Raw genomic sequence first — 22,076 nt, 5'->3', positions numbered from 1 at the left:
CAAAGGATATCTGTCTTCATGGCCTAAATGGCAATCTGCCCAAGAAGAGAAGCCCAGTACAAGAATGCTCATAAAAGCTGTGTCGAGATCAGATCTGAAGAATGCTAGGAGGATTTTGCATGCAAGAAACAAACTTGGCTTTTGCCTGTGCTGTGAGTTTAGCAGTGTTCCCAGTGAGTGTGTTCATCAACTGAACATAAAGCATGGACTGAAGGGAAACTGCCAAAAAGAAAATGGATATATAGCAACCTTACACATGCCTGCTTTAGTACAGTTTTGCAAAACAAACAATCACCAAACAAACCAGCAACTATTACCAGCTCAGGGAGAAGTGTATTTGCCCATTCTTATCATAAATATCAACACCAGCACAACAAAGGCTGAGCACCTGCAACATGGTCCTCAAGAGTCTCCATTAATAGGGCCAATTTTCAAAGGTGTTTGAAAACCAATTGGCCCCATCCTCAGTCTCTGTTAAACAACCAGACTCTCTTGCAATCCTTTTTCCCTTCCTATGCTAGATTGGTTCCCCCTGCTTGTTCAGCTAAAGAGAAATGAAAAAACCCAATCTTTAATTACTTTAGGGCTCAGATGCGTCCGAGTCAATACTGAAGCACTTCAGTGATCAGTCTGAAGAGCTGAATTTGTGATTCTGTGTATTTTACCAATTAGTCACAGAAATCTTTACACCTAAAATGTTTTCAGAAAAATAAAAGAGAATAATGGAAAGCCTACTGTCTTCACATTTTCTAACCTAAGGAAACAAGACAAAATACAATGCTAAGCTTGTCCCTTGAGATAACTGCACTCAAATTCACACAAGATTCTTGTTGCTAATAAAACTGCATATTGCTTCCTTTTTTTTGAAAACAGATTCCTCCATTTTTAAGAACTGCACAAGAACCCAGTAGAAGATACAGAAACAGACACACTCAGTGCTAGGAAGGCTATTTTGGATTCAAAAAATTGCCCCCAATTACCTCAATATAGTCCTGAAGGGCTGTGTCAAGCATGATGAGATCAGTGAGGAAGGTACCAAGATAGGGTACCGTGCCTTGCATTACTCCCTGCAAATGATCAGAGCAATGCTGGATTAATTGACTGAGAAATGGTAATAATTAGAATGCTAGAATACTCCTGTATAAGAAAATGAAATAAAAGTAGTCTGCTTAACCAAACAGCAGTCTTATAAATTGTTTTCTTTCATTACATCATCCTCAGTATCTAATCTAGAATTTAAATCAAATCCTAATGAGAGCAGGATGCTCTCACAGATACTGCCAAGTTGTTTTATATTACAATATTGCCACCATACACTGATTTCTAACTGTGGGTCACCAGGAAACCCTGCTTGTGGAAGAAGCATTGAGCACCAGGGACAGGGTCCCTCGGTTACTTGCTACAAGAGAAAGCTGGGGAATGGTCCTGTGTAAGCAATTTCTCTCTGCTTCATTCCACTGGAGTTTTACTTAATGATGTTCTTACACCACATGACAGTCAAGTCAAATCAAGTCACAGTTTTTTTCCTCCAAGAAGTGACCATCTTCCCCAGCCATTCATTGCATTTTAATAGTAATTATTAAAATTTTAAACTTCCGAGACTGCTAGCAGTTGTAGGGTTCAGGCTGATTCTACACTTCTGAAGGAAATGCTCGTTTCTACCATCCAAAAGGATCCCTATTTTTTCCAGTCAAACAAACAGACAAACAAAAAATCATATTCACCACTTTTGCCTCCCTATCCCAGATTTCTCTCCCCCTGTCCTTTTAAATCTTTGCCAACTGTGAGACAAAAGCCATTTTCACCAGCAGACTGGAAACCAGACGCATTTTACAAAGCAATCTCTGTAGAAGTCTGTGCAATTTTTAAGCTGGTACATCAGAAGCTGCATGAGTTTGTTTAAAAGTAAATGAGATTTTTGCTCTGGCCAGAGCTAATTTTCTTTATCACAAGAATTCCAGTACTTATATTATCTATTTTACTACATGAAAATTGTGTGGCTTTCCCCATATTTCTCTCTAAAGGGTAACAAGAATAGTTAATGGAATTCTTTCTTGTAGGACAGAAACAAGACAGTTGAAAATGATGAACACATGTGTATATTCATCAATCATTTTTTACCCTTTTATATGACAGGTTAAGTAAATTTCTGGAAGACTTGAAACTAAGACCAAACCCTTGACTCAGCGTCCATCCCGAACAGCTGGTTGGGATGGGAAGCAAATGCAGTGGGGACAGGAGCAGCAAAACTATACACCCAGTTATCCCCTTGCAGGGGACAGGGGAAGACTGGCGACAGGGAACATAACGCGGCCCCTGCGTACATCCACTCAATCCTGAAATCTTTGAGTGTTGCCAGCATCACATCACTGAATGCACTGGCTATGCTGATGTTTTGCATATCCATTTCCTCCAGCATTTCAGTGCACAGGCGGGTGTTACTGGAGTAAAAGGACAGCTGGGTTGCACTAAAAACCATAGCTGTTACAGCTTGGTAGCTCAGCGTAGGCCATACAGCTTGAGCTGGGGGCAGCATAAATCCCACTTTGTAATAGTTTATATATACAGATGTATGCTTGTGTGGGATTGTCTATATATATGCACATTATACTTACACACACAGAGTATTACCTGCTTACTATGATCCACAGCATAAGGGAAATACAGCTTTGGACACATATTTACAGGGACAAAAATACTGACTGCATATTCAGTCTAAATCTTTCAGTTCACTTGCTTTGTACCAGCTAATCAATAGCATTGATGTGATTGTTTTTCTTGACAGAGGGCACATTCAAAAGCATTACCTACCGCACACTCGCTTTCTTAAATACCTTTCTAGATTTTGCTTCTTATATAATTCACCAGTTAGGGTTAATCATGTTACCAGTTCAAAAAGGGGAGGAAAATGACCCCAAACACACCATATCTTTTTGAAGTTGCAGTCGCCTCTGTGTCCTTTTCTGATTTTCTTTCACACTGCTGTCCAGATTTGCAAATTTGGATGTTCCTTCCTGTGAGTTAAAAGGGAATTAAAGGCAATTAATGGAGGAGCTAAGTAGTAAGCTGGCAACTATGTCTGTGTAAAATAATTGCAAATATATTTAACCAGGCAAGTTAGGCCAGCAAACGTATTTGCTGTGCAGGTACATGCATGTATACATACATGTGCTAATTTTCTGGGACTCGTACACTGATTGGGAATTTTGGACAAAATCCCACAGGATGACTATAAGGGAATTTTTCTGCAAAATGGCTCTACTCTGGCCAAAGCTAAGTGCTGCTGAAAATCTCCTGAGAGTTTAAATCAGAGAAGCTTAGGATATACTTCAGGTGGCCAGATGCTTCTCTGAACTCTATCCTGACACTCTTGACTTCAGGATTTCTGTTTAATTTCCTAATCAGGACAGCTACAAGTAAACATTTCTATCTTATGTAATGCTTTGTTGTTTTTCTTATGCCGCAACATAGAGATCCAGCAACTACCCACTGTGGCTTATTGACTAATCCAAAAACACGCAGGAAATGAAAGTAATAGGTTTTCATCTCCACGATTCAAGCTTTCCTATGAATGGATGAGCTATTTCACAATAGATCTGTAGCCTTTATTTCCCTGGTTCCATATGGGATGCTGGGAGTTACTGTTATTTTTTCCAGTGGTGGGACAGATGGGGCATGAATCATTATCAATGTCTTTTTAAGAGGCACAAAACAACAGCCTGCACTTGTAAAGATCCTCTCATTACAATGTTTACTTCTCTCAGTCACAGTTAATGAACAGATCACTCAAACTGTATTTCCTTCCTCGGCTGAAAAACAGGAGCAAATGAAAAAGTAGTGTTGTCTCAATGTCTTCAAGATACTGAAAGGTAAACTCAAGATTCTCTAACAGCAGCCGGCAGGCAGGCACAGAAGCTAAAACTTCAGCTCGCAGCAGAGCTGTTGTTTGGGGAGGAGAGAACAGAGTGCTCCCTCTCCGTGCTGGCCAACCTGTTCATATGGCATTTTGTCTGCTCTACACTTAAATTTGCAGGATGGATAGGCAAGGTCAAACACAGCTTCCCTAGAGAGACTATTTATAGTGAAAGAAAACAAAGACTTTAAGGATTCAGTGGACATTAATCCTCCAATCATTACAAAACGGTCCAAGACAAGAAGTAGGAGAGAGGTTCTAGCTATTCTGTGGAATTTTTCTCCTCTCACTGCTTTCAAAATGTTTTGCAAATCTACTTGCAGCAGCTGGAGAGAGTGATTTGCTGGGAGCCAGACGGTCTGGGCTCAGATTGAGTTGTTGTTTTGTCTTTTTAATATTTAGTTAAATAAGCTGTTCTGAACAGACATTTTCCCTCTACGCTTATTATTGTCCCACCTGCTTTAAAATTTAGCTACAGATGTTGATAAATTGATGATAAACAAAACAGACCGACAGGTTTGAATGTGTTCATCCATCATTCCTGAGCAAAACACAGTGTTTTAGATACCAAGGCAAGGGGGTAAGGTACAAATACCAGATTGACTTGGACAGAACTGCCAAAAAGCAAACTGGTTAGCCAGTTTATAGAAACTTTTTTATGTAAACAGAAAAAACTGCCACAAACATTCCTTAGTTTCTACAGAATATAACCTTTCCCTGCTATTCTTCCTCACTCCTTTCAAGCTCCTGAGCTTGTTGGGGTTCACCCAGGAGAGCGTACAAGTCAAACTGTTTCAGACAGAGCCTGCTTTGTTGTCCATCTGGCCACACACAGAGCAGGAAGCCTGTTCCTTCAAAATTCCCAGCCCTGTTTTCTAGTTCCAAGAAAGGTACGGGATAGTCGGATAAACATCTTGGTTTAATTCCTCAGCTGAAGCTGAGTGGCATTGTTCCAGTGAAGTCAAAAGCACTACAGTGGTGCAACCCAGTCGAGAATCTTGTTTGGAGTTGCTCTGCACTCATTGATGCAAACCTGAGCCTTTTCCAGGTTTACTCAGAGGGTGCACAAGCTAGCGGTTCATCTCTCTATACAGAGCAGGATAAAGCCAAAGCGCTAATTTGTAAGTCATCTCAGTAAAATTACACTGTGCAGCACCTCTTCACTCTGGTTGTGGCTCCAGCACTATCACTGGTATGATACAGTGCACACAGCTATTCTTGAGCCAGACATCACCATGCCCAAGGGAGCGTTACCTGTTACCTAACTACAGCAGTGTGACATTCAACTTGAGGGGCTCCAAGGGGTCCTGAACTGCTGTCTTGTGAACAAGTCCACACAGAATCTGTGCTGCTGCAACCTGCTGTGTGTGGGTATCTGAGCTCAACAGGCTAATGCTAGGGTAAGTTCTTTCAGGAACAATGAAATCACCTCTCAGCCCGGCAGAAAAGCACAGATTTTACAGACCTATTTTCCGTGAAGCACCGCATACAGTAGTTCAGGGAGAGATGAGCTTTGGCAGCTGGTTAGAAAAAGGGCTAACCTCAGCTTTAATTGAGATCACAAGCCTTGCAACTCAAGCTAATTCTCACCTTCATTAGCAGCTCCCTGCTTGTCAAATAATTGTCATGGTCTGAGAAGATATCAGACAGCTCTTCGAACATCAGCATTATGTCCCTGTACAGGAAAAGATTAAATCATTTAGGTTATTAGTAAGCACTCTAAATCAGATCAGATTACTATTTTTTCTCATGAATTGTTAACAGTTGGGCATATAAAAGATAACACCACCAAAATGCATCTAATGGGATGCTGCACAACTACTAGGAACCTTCCTGGGATCTTCTGGTGCTCCCAGTAAAGTCTCACCTTATTTGCCAGCTTCACAAAGAAATGCCATAGGTATGCAGACCCCGAGCAGGGTTTTCAATTACACTGCAGGGTATGAGACTGTTCTAAGAAAGTGGGTAAATGGATACAAAGGAACAGAAAAATAGCTGAGAGAGGTATCCTAAGTACTCCAGTTTTGCCCTGTTCCATGCACTCTGGGAAGCTAGAAGCATTTAAGTGTATGAGTCCCTTTCTATTGCCCAACACTATAAACACAAGATGGCAATATTTTGATCAGGAACAGGAACATGGGGCAGCGGAAGGAAAGACCCACCTCTCTCTTGGGGAAATGCAGAAGTATACTGCGTGGCAGAGTGACATTTTTCTTTGTTTATCAAAGGCAAAGGAAAGAAATCTATTCTTCCCAAACTGAATGAGCAGAACACCCTCTTTCCCACACAGAGATTTCTGGTGTCTGTTTGGCATGCAGTAAATATGCCAGTTGCACAAACAGGTATTTCCCCGTGAGAAAAATTGCCTTCAATACAGGTTTGGATTTTGTAGTTTGGGGATATATTTTAAGGAAATGTCAGGACCAGGAGAGGATTAGCGAGGGTTTGTGGCAACCTGGACCTCCTCCAACTTCACAGGAGAGAAGACAACAGGCAAGTACCATGGTGCCCTTTTGCTGAACTTCCGAGAGCGGTGTGCATGAGCTGGGTGAGTAGCTAGTCCCGTAGTTTTTCAAAATAGGTTGTGGAAGATCCAATATGCTATAAAGGACAGAAGAGACCCAGTATCCCCGAGGGCAGGTTGTCCCCTCAATATAAAAGAGGAGCTCACAGCAGTCAGACCCAAAAAAGGGGTCTCAGCCTCACAGCAATGAGAGTTCTTCAAAGAGAACAGATGTCCGTGAAGGAGCAGAATAGGAAGGCTGAGAAGAACAAGATGAAAAGAAAGAGTACTGAGCTTTTTGCCTTTGTTTGGGGCTAGCCACAGGACTGGAGGGGGAGGCTTACTTTGGAACACATGCCCAGGTCTTCTTTAGCCTATAGATGGAGTTGGACTGCAGTGCTGAAACGATGGCCCTCAAGGAGGAAAAATTCTTCAGGATCCTACATTCCTGTGAAAGGAGCGGTTAGAAATACAGGAGCATTAAATGTCAGCATTACGGATACGTTAGTACTCTTCTGTTTGACCAGTGTCATGCTTGCTACACATTCTCACTGCTAAGCAGGCAGCTGTACAAATATTGAGCATCAAAAATATCACTCCCCTCTCCAGCCACCAAACACTTTATGGGCTTTGGCACTTATATCTTGTTTTCCTCACTTTCATGTCTTTGTGGTGATGCTGCAGTATTACAGCCTCCAGTTCTCCTAGTAAAAATAAAAGTGGAACTGACTCCATGAAGCCAGGCTAAAAAGCACAAATGTTACACTTCTTAAAAAGCTTCTTATAGTTACCAATCCCTTTTACCCTTTAGGGGAAAAATCAGGCTTTGCCTCTTTGTATGCAGTATTTAAAATGTAAACCCTCAATCATCTAAGTGTCAATTAAAAATAAAGACATGCAAAGGAATAACCTGTTATTCAAGTATGTGCACACTGTTAAAGAGAAAAACCTTCCCAGCTCTTCCAGAGTTGGGATCAAATCCTAACAGAGAGACTGGTTTATAAACATTTCTTATGCAGCTTCTCTGTGGCAAAAGCTTTGATGGAAAAGAATACTGAAAAACTTAATTCTCAAAAAAATAGCACAGATTCCTGGTAAAGCAGATGGAAGCAAGGAGGAGGAGGAAAGTCTGGCCTGTGACTCTTCAAGGAACTCCCGTAAATCTGTTGGTGGCTCATGAACTAGAGCATGGGCACCACGAACTTAAGAAACTCTTGCAAATACAAGCTCTTACAAACAGGTGCCTGTACATGCAAATTAAGCAGACAAAACACATGCCAATTTGACTGTTGCATGTAGATGAGAATGTATTCAAACTACAATTCTGCTTCTGCAAATTTTTATGGGGCTGATTATTACACTAATAATGCTGATTATGTAAAGGATCCTTAGAGTGAAAATAGACATAATTTATTTCCTTTGTAGGACTGAACAAATGTAAAGCGACCTTAGCATAAACAAAAGTCAGACCTTAATATATCAGCAACTCTGTTCATGAGTTGCATTAAAATTGACTGAACAAGTACATTTACTCCCATTTATTTACCTAAAAAAAAAAAAAAAAAAATCTTTGTGCAACTTAGAAGGCTACATTTAAGAAAGTGTGGCTTAAGAAGGCTGACTGGACAGACAGCAGTTGAAGCAGGTTGGCAGTTAGACTAGATAAAGATCAAGTTCAAGATCATGTGGTAGGACGTGCAAGACCTGAAAGTTATTCTTGCATGGTTTGGGGCCAAAGAAAACACATAACAGCTCTTCTTCAGCGATTGAGATATTTAAGAACAAGACCCTTCTTTCTTTATGTTCAACTTGAAATTCAGGCTGGGGAGAACATGGATTTAGAGACACAAATTCTCAGCATTTCTTTTTTTCAAATACAACAGGAGTTTGGACTAGAAGATCCAATTTGGAACCATCTTGACTTAATTGCACGTTGCATAATTTAAAGCACATTAGGAAATCAATATTGGATTTTGTGTTCTCAATGACTTAACTGACTGCAGACTAAACTTTAGCAAGCTTTCATTTGTATATAAGAAGAATTTTTAAGACTGCTTTGAATAACTTTGTTTCATGCTGTGTCCTTCACAAGGGGAAAACCAGAAAGAATCCTGTGCAGAAGCAACTTTGATTTAAAAGAATTAAGCATAACAGGATATTAATGATTTCATTTTTACTTTTTATTTTTAAAGAAAATATTGTGTGAGTGAAATTGGCTGCTCCTGCTCAGGAACCTTAGATCTAGGTGGAGCAGAGAGGGCTGGCGGTTAGAAAAAGTATTCAGTTTATCTTGTAAACAAAGAAACTGGATCCAAAAGTCATGAACAGATAACAACTGTGAAACTCCATGCTTCTAAGTTACAGAGTTAGCTGTCAGTGAATAACTGCACTTTAATGAGTGGATTATTTTCTAATTCAGGCATCTAACTATTCAAAACACTCATTTGCATGCCCAAAGCAAGTAACTTTCTTCAGAAGTGGGCAGCTAAGTATATATGCAACTAGCTGTTCTACATGTGCAATTATTTTGTAGAGCGTGCACATGCATTTTTCATGTGCTTAGCTAAGACTGGAGTATTTAATTATGTGTGTGAATTAAATAAAGGGAGAAGTACTGAATCAACAGAGGTGGAGAACAAAGTTCTCCCTCCACAGAACAAGTATGATGAGAGTGGTGCCTGTCGTAGCTTCCCTGGGCCTCCCTGCTGACCCATGATGAGCAGGAAGCTGCTTCGTACTTGCTCGCCCAGGCTGCCCCATAAAGGCCCCATTAGCCAGTACCCTCTGCAACTTAAAGACCTGTACACAGAAAATAGGAATCAACTTCCTAATCGATTCACACGGGCTATAAAGCAGCCATCAGATGATAACAAAAATGAGTCAACTTAAGTGCCAAAAGAGAGGTGAAAGACTACTTCCTCATACCAGTTTCCTGAACCATGCAGTTGCCAGAGCTTAGGTGCCAGGGCTAACAATACTGCCTCTGGAAGCATAGAAGTGCATTGTCAAGGCTGGAAAGCCTCTGTTTGGCTTGAGCTTTTTATGACTGCTTATTTTGTATAGCTCAGAAAGAATCCATGTGATTCTTAAAACAAAAGTCAACACACATCATTATGAGAGTGCTTTAAATGTTCTCTTCAAAAGAGAGCTCTAGCTTACTGCCAGCTGCCCAGTGCTCTGAGGGGAGTTCAAAAGGTTACAGTAAAATATTAAAGATAAAAATCTAAGAAATTAGCAAACTAGTGTTATGTAAAGAAGGCATGCAAAACCCTTTCATGCAAAGATTAAGAAACACACAATCTGCTACAAGACAAAGGAATTGAAGCAAAGAGTAAAAATGTGTTAGAGAAACGTGTGAGACAATGATAAAGCAGAAATGTAAGAAGATGAGGAGACTGGTACCATATTGTAACTCTACTGTTTTTTTTTTTCTGGTCACTGCTTGCACCTCTTATCCCCTCCAAACCCAGCTGGTTTGTATACCTGATGTAAACCATGAATAACTCAGTAGGCAAACGACCTTTCAGCCTCAAGAATTTTTCAAAACAAAAGAGTACAAACAACAATTACATTTTTTCCATGTTAAAGAGGCTACTACTTTCTAGAAGTAAGTTAGCTTTGGACTTACTTAAAACCTTGTGTTTACTTTATTTGCATACATACACAGACACATATATATATAAAAATGTATGAAAACCCAAACAGTTGTGCTGTCTTCCACCATATCTGATTTCAACTCCCATGGTGTTCATAGATGCAGGAGAGGGAGCATGATGCTCATTGACTGAACACGAATGACCAAAGGCAGGTAAGCACAAAGCTTATTCTGACTGCGCCCACTGCCTGCACCACTGCCAGTCCTACTCCATTCTTGTTAAACTTTCCTCTGAAAACAAGTCCAACCTCTGGATGATACCAGCAATCACTTCACTGCTTTCACTATTGCGAGCAGTATTTTATTTTCTTCCTAGGGAAGTGAACTGGTTGAATTTATACCTATCTTACCATAAATGTTACATTATCAAGTATACAGCACTTCTCATCTGCAAGACACAGTGTCTGCCTCACCAACCGTTAATTAGCACTCCCAACCCTGTGAAGAGACAAGCATCAACACCATTTCCATGGTGGGCAAGGAACTAAGGAGAGGAAGGGCGATACTTCATCTGCTATTACAAAGAAAGTCAGTCAAAAATAGGAAGAATTAGAGCTAAGATGTTCGCTGGCCTGGTACCAATGCATACAACCCCCTTCTCCCCTCCCAACTCCCTCAGTCCAAGGCACCTGCACAAGAAACATTAAACAGTCTACAATAAATGCTTTACATGTGCAATATGAATCCACTTCTCAATGATCTTGGCTCTTTGCTGTGTTTTGAGTTCCTTGCTCTTCAGGATAGTGCTGACAACACATTTGGTAACTACATTGAACTGAGAGATGGTGGCTCTGATGGTAGGTGCCAGGTGCTTGTTTTCTTTCTTATCCCTTCGAGACCAGATGCATCCCAAACAGTGGTAGGGCACAACTTTCTTGAAGAGTTTCTAGAGTGAAATAGAGGTCTCTAAGTCAGCAGGATTCTCCTAGATCTCTATTGTCCACAAGAAGAAAGGCATGTTTACAGTACAAATTGGATCCAAATCTAATATGGTATTAAAAGGTAAATATTTGTTTTCTCTTCGTTTAATATATACACTTTGGCATACTCTTTATAGGTTTGATGCTCTAAAAGAACTGTCAGCTAAATAGTCCTGCAAAAATAAGAGACACCTTTTTATCAGTTGTATAACCAAGGGGAAAATTTTTTACATAATGATATTTTGAAGGAGATCGATACAGACAAACCAAATCAGAGCACGACAGTTAAGAGTGCCTATACATCTTTAGGCCAGGCAGCAATATAGTCAAAATGTGCTATTTCTCAGGTGTCAAATATTAAACTTTGCAAAAAGGCTACACAATATATGTTCACACTTTTCTTTAAAAAGAAACAAACCTTCAGAATGATTGAAGGAAAAAGCCCAATGAATGAAGCAAGTTTGGATAACCAAGCAGAGCTGTGTCCTGTGTCTCAACAACAGACCTGTTCTGGAACACTATACTTATACTGACATAATTTAAAAAAAAAAAAAAAAAATTTTAGAAGCCCAGCACTATTTCCCCTAGCATTTCAAGAAGTACATATACTCTACATACCGCATCCATATATGTCAACTGTTCTGCCACAAGGTCTTCTTGGAAAAAAGAGAATTCTTCTGGACTGCTGATGTCCAGTTCCACTTCATCAAATAGGTTACAGGGGGAAGTGTTATGGAACCCATCTGTCCAGGATGGAAAACATGATTTAGTAAATTTATACAGCAAAGAGTGAATCAAAGCAGATATTTGTTTATTTTAAAACATCACTGTATATATTATAGCAGAATGCTCAAAGGGTCCTGCCTGATGTACTGGCCCCACTGTGCTGCATATTTTAGTGAGAAAGATGATGACCAGAAGATTAAATTGGCAAAGAAAAAGTGGAAGAGAAAGAAATAGAGAGAATTGAGCTGTTCAGGGTCTCTTAGCAGAGAAGTGGCTCTAACCCATTCTCTAACCATTCTTCTGAAAGAAAAAAAACAACACACACCCCCCAACTAAAATTCCTTATTAACGCTGCAGGATTTTGTTAATCTACTTTTCAGTATTTATGCATTTTATAATCTGAAAAGAAAAGAAAAAATCAAACTGCAAAGGGACAAGACTGCAGTTATATCCCCAAAATATTGCATTAGGAATGCTCTTACATCCAGATTTCATCTCCCATGTATGGAAATAAAAGGAGATATCAGATTTCTTGGCACCATTTGTGGCTACATGGACTATATTGAAGAGAGTTTATTCCAGCATCCCTCACCTTCTCTCTCCGGCAATTTTTCCCAGGAAAGGGAATACAGTGAGCACTTACAGCATTCAGCTGAATGCTGCTTCTAAATTTGCACTGGGCAGCAGTGAAGAGGTGAGAGAGGAGAGCTGTCCTCATCAAGGGACCTGATGCAGTGCAGAAGGGAAGGGATTCCACAGATGTTCCCATGTCACCTTTTGGGTCCCACAGGTTGGGAACAAAGCCACATTGAAACACAAAGAAATATGCCCTTGTTTCCCATGGTAGAGGAGGAAGTCAAACGGAAAATGCCTGAAAATAAATCCTCTTCCTAATCCCTTTTACTGTAAGGCAACAGTAACTCCATAAGAAGGCAGAAAAAAAAATGAACTTGTTCAAGACTAACAGCGAAAGTACTGAGTTTACTACTAGGGAGATTTCATTAACAAAAACAAGCAGCACATTTCAGAGTATGTTAGGCAATACTTCATATCCAATTAAAGCAGAACAGACATTAAAGCAACAAAAGCAGATAAAGTGATACTTCCTCATTGTTTTTTTAAGTACTTCGTTTTTCCTTTCTTCATTAATTAGCAAAACCTAATCATCAATGTAAACTGCTACAATTTTGATGTAACAAATTATTACTACAGGCTGTATCCAAATTTCCATCTGTAGATTCCAATTGCACAATTTATTGACAGAGCTAAACACGATAAATGGAGACCTCTGTTTCAGCATTATTTTTCTGTGGCTGTTTTGTAACAATATGCATAATTAAATGGACTTCTATAGACCTGTTAAGAGTCACACTTTTTTCTTTCTCTTTTTGGCTATGTAACTCCTCATTTTCTTTTCAGCTCTTGAAAGTCAACTGAAAATCCTCATCACTGAAAGAGTTGCAACCTTACTCAAAACCCCACAGCACCCATAAAATCAAGTCCTGAAGTGCAACGCAAGATTTTCCTTTTCTTTTTTAATGCCTCTTTTTCCCCTTTCTCTCTCACCTTCATAAATGTGTAACCAGTCTTTTCCCTACTCTCCAAGAAGCTGGAATCCTCTTGTACTCAAATATCTCATCATCTTCAAACCACTGGGATCCGTTTAGCCCTCACAAAGCCCAGCTGCCCTCTTGACTTCACTGAGTGCAACCATGTGCCCCTTCTGAATTTGCAGTCTCTGACTCACCTTGCTTTGTATTGCTCAAGCTGCCAGAATTGAGGCCAGGAACAGCTTTTATCTGTGTATCTGGTACTGCAATCTAATCTACTGGCATGGCCGATGGCAGCACTGAATGGAGGTCTGATTACACAAACCAAACTGTAGGATTTAAGACCCAAATTTGTAAATTCATAGCACAATATGAATGCTTTAGAACAATAATTATCAGCAAGTCTTGATTGCAGACAACACATTAAGAGTTTTGAAAGAAATCTCTGAAATGAACACAGATGGAGCTCTGATAAAGTGACAATTCTAAAACTCTTCTCTGCAGACCCCACAAGTTAATTGCATTCTCCTCATCTTATTCTAATTAACAGCCTCTATTCTGCCACAATTTGGAAAATGTTATCATTCAAACTGACCACTCTGTAACTCAGAAAAGGACCTTTTCAACTCTTACTTGAGGAAACAAATGCAAAAACAGGGCTGCTGGGAACATCTGTTCACTTTGAACCCAAATATAGCTCTCGTGAGCTTTCTTTGTTTGACCTGTGGGAACCAAACCGAGAAAAGGACAGCAATAGGCACATATTAGCAATCCTGTTCACTTACCTGCGTTCAATAAGGAAAATGCCTGGGCTCTCTGCGGTACTCCTTTTTATGTATGTGTTAATGACTGAGTTAATTTGGCATTTCACAGTATTATACATTGACATGGTATTTCTGGAACATCCAGCAGGCATGATTTTTATGGGATGAAATGTTTCTTTTCTGTCATTTCCTTTATCCTTTATTACATGAATTATTCCCTCTGCCCCTCTGTGAAAGCTGGAAGTTGATTCTAGTTCTCATTCACACACTATGTGAGCTCCTACGACTTTTCAGCTTATGCCACAGGAAGCTTTCTGACCAGGATAAGGGTATGTGTCAGGCTTGACACTATGCACAGCATATTTGTGTTACTACAGTCCACTATTGTTTCGGTGGATTGTGACCCCCAATAACGTAAGTTTTTCCTCTGTCCTTGGATACCAGCAGCCGGCCACTCAAATAGGAAAAAACAGTCACAGACGCTTCCTTTGACATGATGGTAACTAGGAAGAAAAGCTTCATGATGACAAGGCTTGTGACTCAAGCTGTATTTTGTCACAGCTCTGTATTTTGCTTTTTGTTGTTTTGGGGGTTTCTTGGGGGGGGGGGGCAGAGATGGGCAGGTATTGAAATGAGAAGACCAGCTAAAGAGCGGCTGTGTGTTTTAATTCAATGACATGGGGAGTACGCTGACAATTAACCACTTAGTTGCTGCAGCAATCTCAAAGTTTTGGCTAAAAATTACAGAAGTGCTGGATTTCCCAATCCACCCCAGAATGAACAGGCATGGACACCTACACTGTGCAACTATTTCATCCCTCACAGAACCTGCAGCCTCACACAGAGATTTTTTTTTTTTAAATAAACTAGAAATAAGTCACTGGTGAACTTCACAATATTGTCAATTAGCATGAGTTAATGAAGTGTACTCCACATAAATCCCTCCGGTACCATAGAGTCTGGGAGAACAGAAAGACAGAAGGGAAAGGTAACTTACCATCGTTTTCCACTTCTTGGCTCTGGAACTGCTCCAAGAGGTTCTGTGCCCTTCTCTCCGGGTCAGAGCCAGGTATATTCCTCTTCAGGTAATCCAGCAACTTCAGCAAACACGGGTAGTTGGGTGGCTCTCTGAAATCCTCAGAGCACTGATCAAGCCAGGCTCGTAAGATTGATGCTATTGCACTAAGAGAAAAGACACAGAGCACACTGGTTGTATACAGCATGTATTGATGCAATTGTATGTATCTGTATCTAATACAACAATAAAAACATGAGACATTCATGCCCCACATGAAGGCAGTACGAAGACTTTTTTGAGCAAGAAACTTAATTTGTTCTTTTTATGCATAGAATCTTATGAAGCTATCACTCAGATTTTGCCAGGGACTTCACTGAAGTTGCTCCTGATTTGCACTCCTACAAGTGGATCCAATTATGGCCCCCAAATGCAAACTTAATAAAGAATCAAATCTGTTTAAGCTATATTGGGACCCTTCTATTAAATTCATGAGAGATAAAGCAATTAAGAGAATAGAATAGAACAGAACAGAACTATTTCAGTTGGAAGGGACCTACAATGACCATCTAGTCCAACTGCCTGACCAATTCAGGGCTGACCAAAAGTTAAAGCATGTTGTTAGGGGCATTGGCCAAACGCCTCTTAAACACTGACAGGCTTGGGGCACCACCACCTCTCTAGGAAGCCTGTTCCAGGGCTTGACAACCCTCTCGGTAAAGAAATGCTTCCTCATGTCCAGTCTAAACTTCCCCTGGTGCAACTTGGAACCATTCCTATGCGTCCTGTCCCTGGATACCAGGGAGAAGAGCTCCCTCTCCACTTCCCCTCCTCAAGAAGCTGTAGAGAGCAATGAGGTCGCCCCTCAGCCTCCTTTTCTCTAAGCTACACAAACCCAGAGTCCTCAGCTGCTCCTCACAGGACATGCCTTCCAGCCCTGTCACCAGCTTGGCTGCCTTCCTCTGGACACATTCGAGTACCTTCACATCCTTCTTAAACGGTGGGGCCCAGAACTGCACACACAGTACTCCAGGTGAGGCCACGCCAATGCTGAATACAGCAGGATAATCCCCTCTCTTGACCAACTGGTTATGCTGTGTTTGATGCGGTTTGCCCTCTTGGCTGCCCTGGCACACTGCTGGCTCCTCTTGAGCCTGCTGCCCACCAGCACCTCCAGATCCCTTTCTGCAGGGCTGCTCTCCAGCCGCTCCTCTCCCAGTTTATACTTGTGCCCAGCAGTGCTCCATCCCAGGTGCAGAATCCGGCATTTGGACTTGTCAAATTTCATCCCATTAACCATAGCCCAATGCTCCAATCTATCTAGATCCCTCTGCAAGGCCTCCTGTCCCTCAAGAGAGTCAACAGCTCCTCCCAGTTTGCTATCATCAGCAAACACCCTAATGGTGCATTCAACTCCTGCATCCAGATCACTGATAATCATATTGAACAGCACTGGCCCTAGCACTGAGCCCTGAGGAACACCGCTGGTGACCAGTCGCCAGCCAGATGTAGCCCCATTCACTACAACCCTTTGAGCTCTGCCCTTCAGCCAGTTCTTCACCCAGCGCACCGTGAACCCGCTCATCCCACAGTTGGACAACTTGTCCAGGAGGATGCTGTGAGGGCCTTACTAAAATCCAGAAAAACTACATCTACCGCCCTCCCTTCATCCACTGGGCAGGTGACCTTATCATAGAAGGATATCAAATTAATTAAACAGGACTTCCCATTTGTGAACCCATGTCGACTGTGCCCAATGATTGCATTATTCTTTAAATGCCTTTCAATAGTACCCAGTATAATCTTCTCCATAATTTTTCCAGGAACTGAGGTAACTGAGGTTAGACTAACAGCCCTTTTTGTAGACTGGAGTAACACTGGCTAGCTTCCAGTCAGCAGGGACCTCCCCAGGCTCCAGAGACCTTTGGACAATGATCGAGAGGGGTGCTGCCGTAACATCCGCTAGCTGCTTCAGTACTCTGGGGTGAATCCCATCAGGCCCCACGGACTTGTGAATGTTCAGCTGATACAGCTGGCCTCTTACAACTTCAGTGTCCACAAATGGAAAGTCACTGTTCCCACACTTGTGGTCCTCCAAGTCAGAGGACCAGGCAGCCCAAGGTCTATCAGCATTATTAAAGACTGAGGCAAAAAATACATTCAATGCCTCTGCTTTTTCTTCATGCCTATTAGTCAGGTGACCATCTTCAACCAGTATCAGTCCAACATTTTCCTTAGACCTTCTCTTGCTATTAACATACTATAAGCCCTTCTTGTTATCTGAAAAAACACTGGCCAGTTTCAACTCTAATTGAGCTTTGGCCTTTCCTGTCTTCTCCCTGCATAAATGAACCACAGCTCCATACTCTTCCTGAGAAGCCTGACCTTGCTTCCAGAGATCATACAGTTTCTTTTTCCCCTTGAGCTCCAGGAGGAGTTCCCTGTTCAGCCAAACTGGTCTTCTGCCCTGCTTGCTTGACTTACAACACAGTGGAATTGCCTGCTCGTGTGCTTCTAAAAGGTGGTTCTTAAAGACTGACCAGCACTTGTGGACTCCTAAGCCCTCAAAAGCAGATTCCCAGGGGACTCTGCTAAATGGTTCCCTGAATAGTTTAAAGTTTGCTCTCCTGAAGTCCAGGGTAGCAACTCTGCTGTCCTTTTTTCTCATTACACTGAAAATTTTAAACACAACCATTTCATGATCACTGTGGCCAGACAGCCACCTACCATCACATCCCCCATGAGTTCTTCTCTATTCACAAACAGCAAGTCCAGGAAGGCATCTTTCCTAGTTGGCTCACTGAGTAACTGTGACAAGAAGTTACCTCCTACAAAATTCAAGAATTTCCAAGACCTGCTTGTCACAGCAGTATGATATGCCCAGTTGATGCCTGGGAAGCTGAATCTCCCATAAGGACAAGAGCTACTGATCCAGAAATTTCTGCTAATTGCCTATAGAATAACTCAGCAGTGCTTACATCCTGGCTGGGCAACTGGTAGTAGATACCCACTAAAACATCTCCTTTGTTTTCCATCCCCCTAATCCTTACCCAGAGGTTCTCAACCACATCATCACTAACTGTAAGGGCTCTGCAGTCAAACTCTCCCTTACATACAGTGCAACACCTCCACCTCGCCTGCCCTGCCTATCCCTCCTGAACAGCCTGTAGCCCTCCATCCAATCACTCCAGTTGTGGGACTCATTCCCCCAAGTCTCACTAATACCAATTACATTGTAGCCCTGGGAGTCGACCAACGCTTCCAGTTCATCCTGTTTGTTTCTCATACTGCGTACGTTAGTGTACAAGCATTTCAGATATGCTCCTGAGCCCTCCATGCTCCCAGAAGCAGTGTAAATGTTCCCATGAGGATTGCCACCCTCTGGCGATGCCATGCCAACCCTTGGTTTACCTACTGCAATCCTATTGGTATCCCTTTTGCCCATTGATTCTAGTTTAAATCCCTCTCGATCAGCCTTGCCAGCTTACACCCAAAGACCCATTTACCCCATCAGGGGGACAGATGGATACCATCAGGCCCCAAAATACCTTGTCTCTCAAAGGCTCTTCCATGCTTTAAAACCCCAAAGTTTTGGTGGAGGCACCAGTCCTGGAGCCAGGTATTGATATTCTGGTCTCACCTGTTTCCCATTACTGGGAGGATTGAGGAAAACACTACCTATGCTCCCAAATTTTTTGGCATTCTTCCCAGGGCTCTGAAGTCTATTTTGATTGACCTCAGACTTTTTGTTGCAACATCATTTGTACCCACATGAAAGAGCAGAAATAGATAGTAGTCTGAAGGTTGAACTAAGCTCTTCAGTCTTGTGGTGACATCCCTAATTCGGGCCCCAGGGAGGCAGCAAACTTCTCTGAAAAGAGGGTCCAGTCTGCAAACAGGTGCTTCTGTTCTGCACAGAAGGGAATCACCAATGACAATAACTGACCATTGTTTCTTCTCGGCGCTGGTCTTAATGCAGGTCTTGTTGTGAGGGATTGGTCTCTGATCTCGGCAAGACTGCTTGCGCAGGTTCCTCCTCTTTCTTTTCTCATTATGCACTTCATCTGCTGTACCCAGGGCCTCATACCTGTTCTGTAAGGGTATTTTAGAGGGTAAAGGTGTTTCTCTTACTGCTCCATGCTGTAATCTTCTTCCACCCCTCCTTATCCCTTGTGATACTGCCTTCCTCCTGGCACAAAGCAGATCCAGGACCTGCCTCTGTAGTGGCCACATTGAGTTGGCTTCTATGCATCATAGATGGCAGAGTATGGCTCCATTGATCAATCTCCTTCTCAGACTCTTGAATGCTCCTCAGCCTGCCTCCCTCCTCCTGCAGCTCAGCCACCAAGCAAAGCAGTTCATCAGTCTGGTCACACCTCCCGCAGTCTTGCTTATGATCACTTTCCACCTCTAGTAGGAATATCCCTTCACACTTCCCACAGCTGGAAACCTGGGTGGTCGCATGCTTGAACAGGAGCTCTGTCTGTGTGGTTGCATTGGTTCTACCAGGTGCGAGAAGCTCAGGAGAAGCAGGGGACGCTGCTTTTTGCCAGGTGGCAACCATGCTGCCATGCACCTGCCCACTTGGAAATATATATACTCTAGTGTCTGTTGCAATCAGATGGGCTGATTGTTTTTGCCTGCTTAAATCTCCCACATTGCTGGGTGCAGGCTCCATGCCTTGCTGTCTCATCCAGTCAGTGGGTCCGGGTTCAGTGGCTCAGGGAATGCCCCCTGTTCAGACAAGCCTCTACTTGTCCATGTGTCTCCTCGTGTGTTCTGCCGCTGCTTGCTGCCACTGCTGCTGGTGCTCCTCGCACTGCTCCAGCATCCATTGCAATCAATAATACTAGAAATAGCCCTCTCCCAAGTATACAAAGCCAGCACCTCGGATAAAACCAAGTAATTTTCTATTACTGGCATTCATTATTCATTACGATCCTGCTTCCCTGTATTGCACTGTTTGTCAAGCTAGCACAGCAAGATGTGCAAATTACCTTGGAGTTATGCTTTGTTTAATCAGTTGAAGTATCTTTGCTTAGCTGTACCACGACCATGTTTGAATAACTACCAGACATTACGCATACAATCAAAAGCAGAACATAGTTTCTTAATTCCCTCTTGTGCCAGTGGGAAAAGCTGTGGCCCAGCGAGGCTGCAATGTTTGCTCTGTTACTGCTCCCTGGGACGTTGTGGGAAAACAGCACGGAGGAAACAAGATATTCATGGTTCCTTCAGGGTAGCAGCTTCCCAGTGGAAGCGGTAAATCAAACACTTCCTTTGGTGCCCTTCCTCTCATCAATTGCTGCTGCCAAGTCTGAGGACCAAACTGAAGCTGCATATTCCTCCACACCGTGTTACTCATTATCTGCTGCCTTAGTAGAAAGACTGCCCATTCATAAAACCTTGGGTTCTGCAAAAAAAGCAGTCTAAGCCTGAACTTAAACCCCAGGAGCACACACAGTTAGTGAGATTGCGTTATCTGTGAAGATAAAATCCTAATTGTGACATGTGCAGCATGGGCAGCACTATGCTGCCAGTGCCCAGTATTGAGCTTGCAGATAGCTGAACCCAGAAGACAGACTGGACTTGCTAATCTTATGATGAAATACGTAACAAAAATATATCAGCAGAACCCGGATTTTACCCTTAGCCCAAAGACAAGGTGGGGCTGTCAAATTATACCACGCAGAAAGGTATCTCGATCATGCTGGCAGTGCAGGGAAAGAATGCTTAAGGAGTTACAGGAGCGTTGGATCTCATTCAGGAAAGTTATCCCAGACCTTCTTAGACACATGCAGCTACAAAGACACCAGTTGCAGAGAACTGCCCATGCCCATGGATAATGCACAAATGTATTCTTATAGGAATTTCCTTAAATCCTGTCTTTGCAGGGAGTTTTTCATCATTTCAACTTGATTTTGCAAGAAAATAAGACTTACGATTTATGCTACAGTTTTCCAGAAATAACTTACAATGCTATTAACAAATTTCAACTAAGTGTGAAAACACTGGAAGAGTCTGAAAAATAACCAGATTTCTTCAAGTTTTAAGAAAATTCAAGCCTGGATAAAAAAAATAATGATCAACTTATTTTTTCTGCTGCAGGAAAGACTGTGAGATCTTTGATTCTTCATAGCAATATGCCAGTAAATCAGCATGTATATTTTCGTGCACCAATTAGCCCTGGCCACAGCACACGTTGCAGGCTGGGAAAACACAGAAGGCCTATCAAAACACTTTTTAATGACAATTTGTTCACCTGAGTTGACAGAGGGATTAGGGAAAACGACTTTTGGGTGCAACCACTTAACATGACACACTGGCCACGGCCACCTACTGTGGTGTTCAGAGTAGGACATAATGTGAGAGAGGAAAAGGCCCTTGTTCCAGAATAAAAGGCATAATAAACATCTAAACCTCCTGAGAAAAGGAAGTCCTGAAGATTTCCTCTGCAACACTGACACCATCCCTGTATTTCAAATCTCTTCCACCCAGTAGTCATAAATGCTGTGGCAGGCGTGAGAGGTGACTTACAGGTATTGCTGTCATGGAAAGCACAGGAAGATGTTTAGGAGAGAAGAAACACAGTTTTGTAGGGGAGCAGATCTCATGAGCTCCACTGCCATCAGAAAAACAGCTGAGATGACCAAGTGACAACAGCCCTGGTTTGCAGCAGGTCCTATTGGGTTCTGCAAATGCTTAGGGCTCTGCTGTGTAGTTAGCTGTGAGAGCTTAGCCCTCCAATGACTGCATTTTTCACATTTACAGAAACCTTCCCTGATACCTATTCCAATAACCCTGTTTCACAAGACCCTCATGCAATAACAGTATCCCATACTCCCAATGATATTCCATGAAGAGGAGAAGGGCCATGCTCTCAGTAAAAACCTCTAACCATGAGTATCCAGTTAGAGACACCGATGTGTCACCTCAAAGAGCATCTGTGCTCTGTACTTATGAGAATCAGTACAAATCAAGCAGCACTTGGCTTTTAAAGTTCAGATCCTCGAAAATTAATGTAGTGGCT

The 22,076-nt window shown here is 42.1% G+C and overlaps 1 protein-coding gene across 2 annotated transcripts in view; it reads right to left on the bottom strand.

Annotated features, from left to right (window-relative positions):
• RGL1 (ral guanine nucleotide dissociation stimulator like 1) overlaps positions 1-22,076 on the bottom strand; it is an 82,797-nt gene that overhangs the window by 11,399 nt on the left and 49,322 nt on the right. The window contains exons 5-11 of one of the 2 annotated variants that reach the window (XM_052801604.1): positions 15,029-15,213; positions 11,610-11,734; positions 10,742-10,957; positions 6,761-6,864; positions 5,504-5,588; positions 2,925-3,014; positions 981-1,067 (exon numbers count right to left, since the gene is read on the bottom strand). In XM_052801604.1, the coding sequence (XP_052657564.1) occupies positions 981-1,067; positions 2,925-3,014; positions 5,504-5,588; positions 6,761-6,864; positions 10,742-10,957; positions 11,610-11,734; positions 15,029-15,213 (892 nt within the window). The remainder of the gene's footprint in view (positions 1-980; positions 1,068-2,924; positions 3,015-5,503; positions 5,589-6,760; positions 6,865-10,741; positions 10,958-11,609; positions 11,735-15,028; positions 15,214-22,076) is intronic. The other variant, XM_052801605.1, reaches the window with a different exon arrangement.

This window comes from Harpia harpyja, chromosome 11, assembly GCF_026419915.1.
Source record: "Harpia harpyja isolate bHarHar1 chromosome 11, bHarHar1 primary haplotype, whole genome shotgun sequence".
In the NCBI taxonomy this organism is placed as follows: Eukaryota; Metazoa; Chordata; class Aves; order Accipitriformes; family Accipitridae; genus Harpia; species Harpia harpyja.
This window is presented reverse-complemented; position numbering and strand designations above follow the sequence as displayed.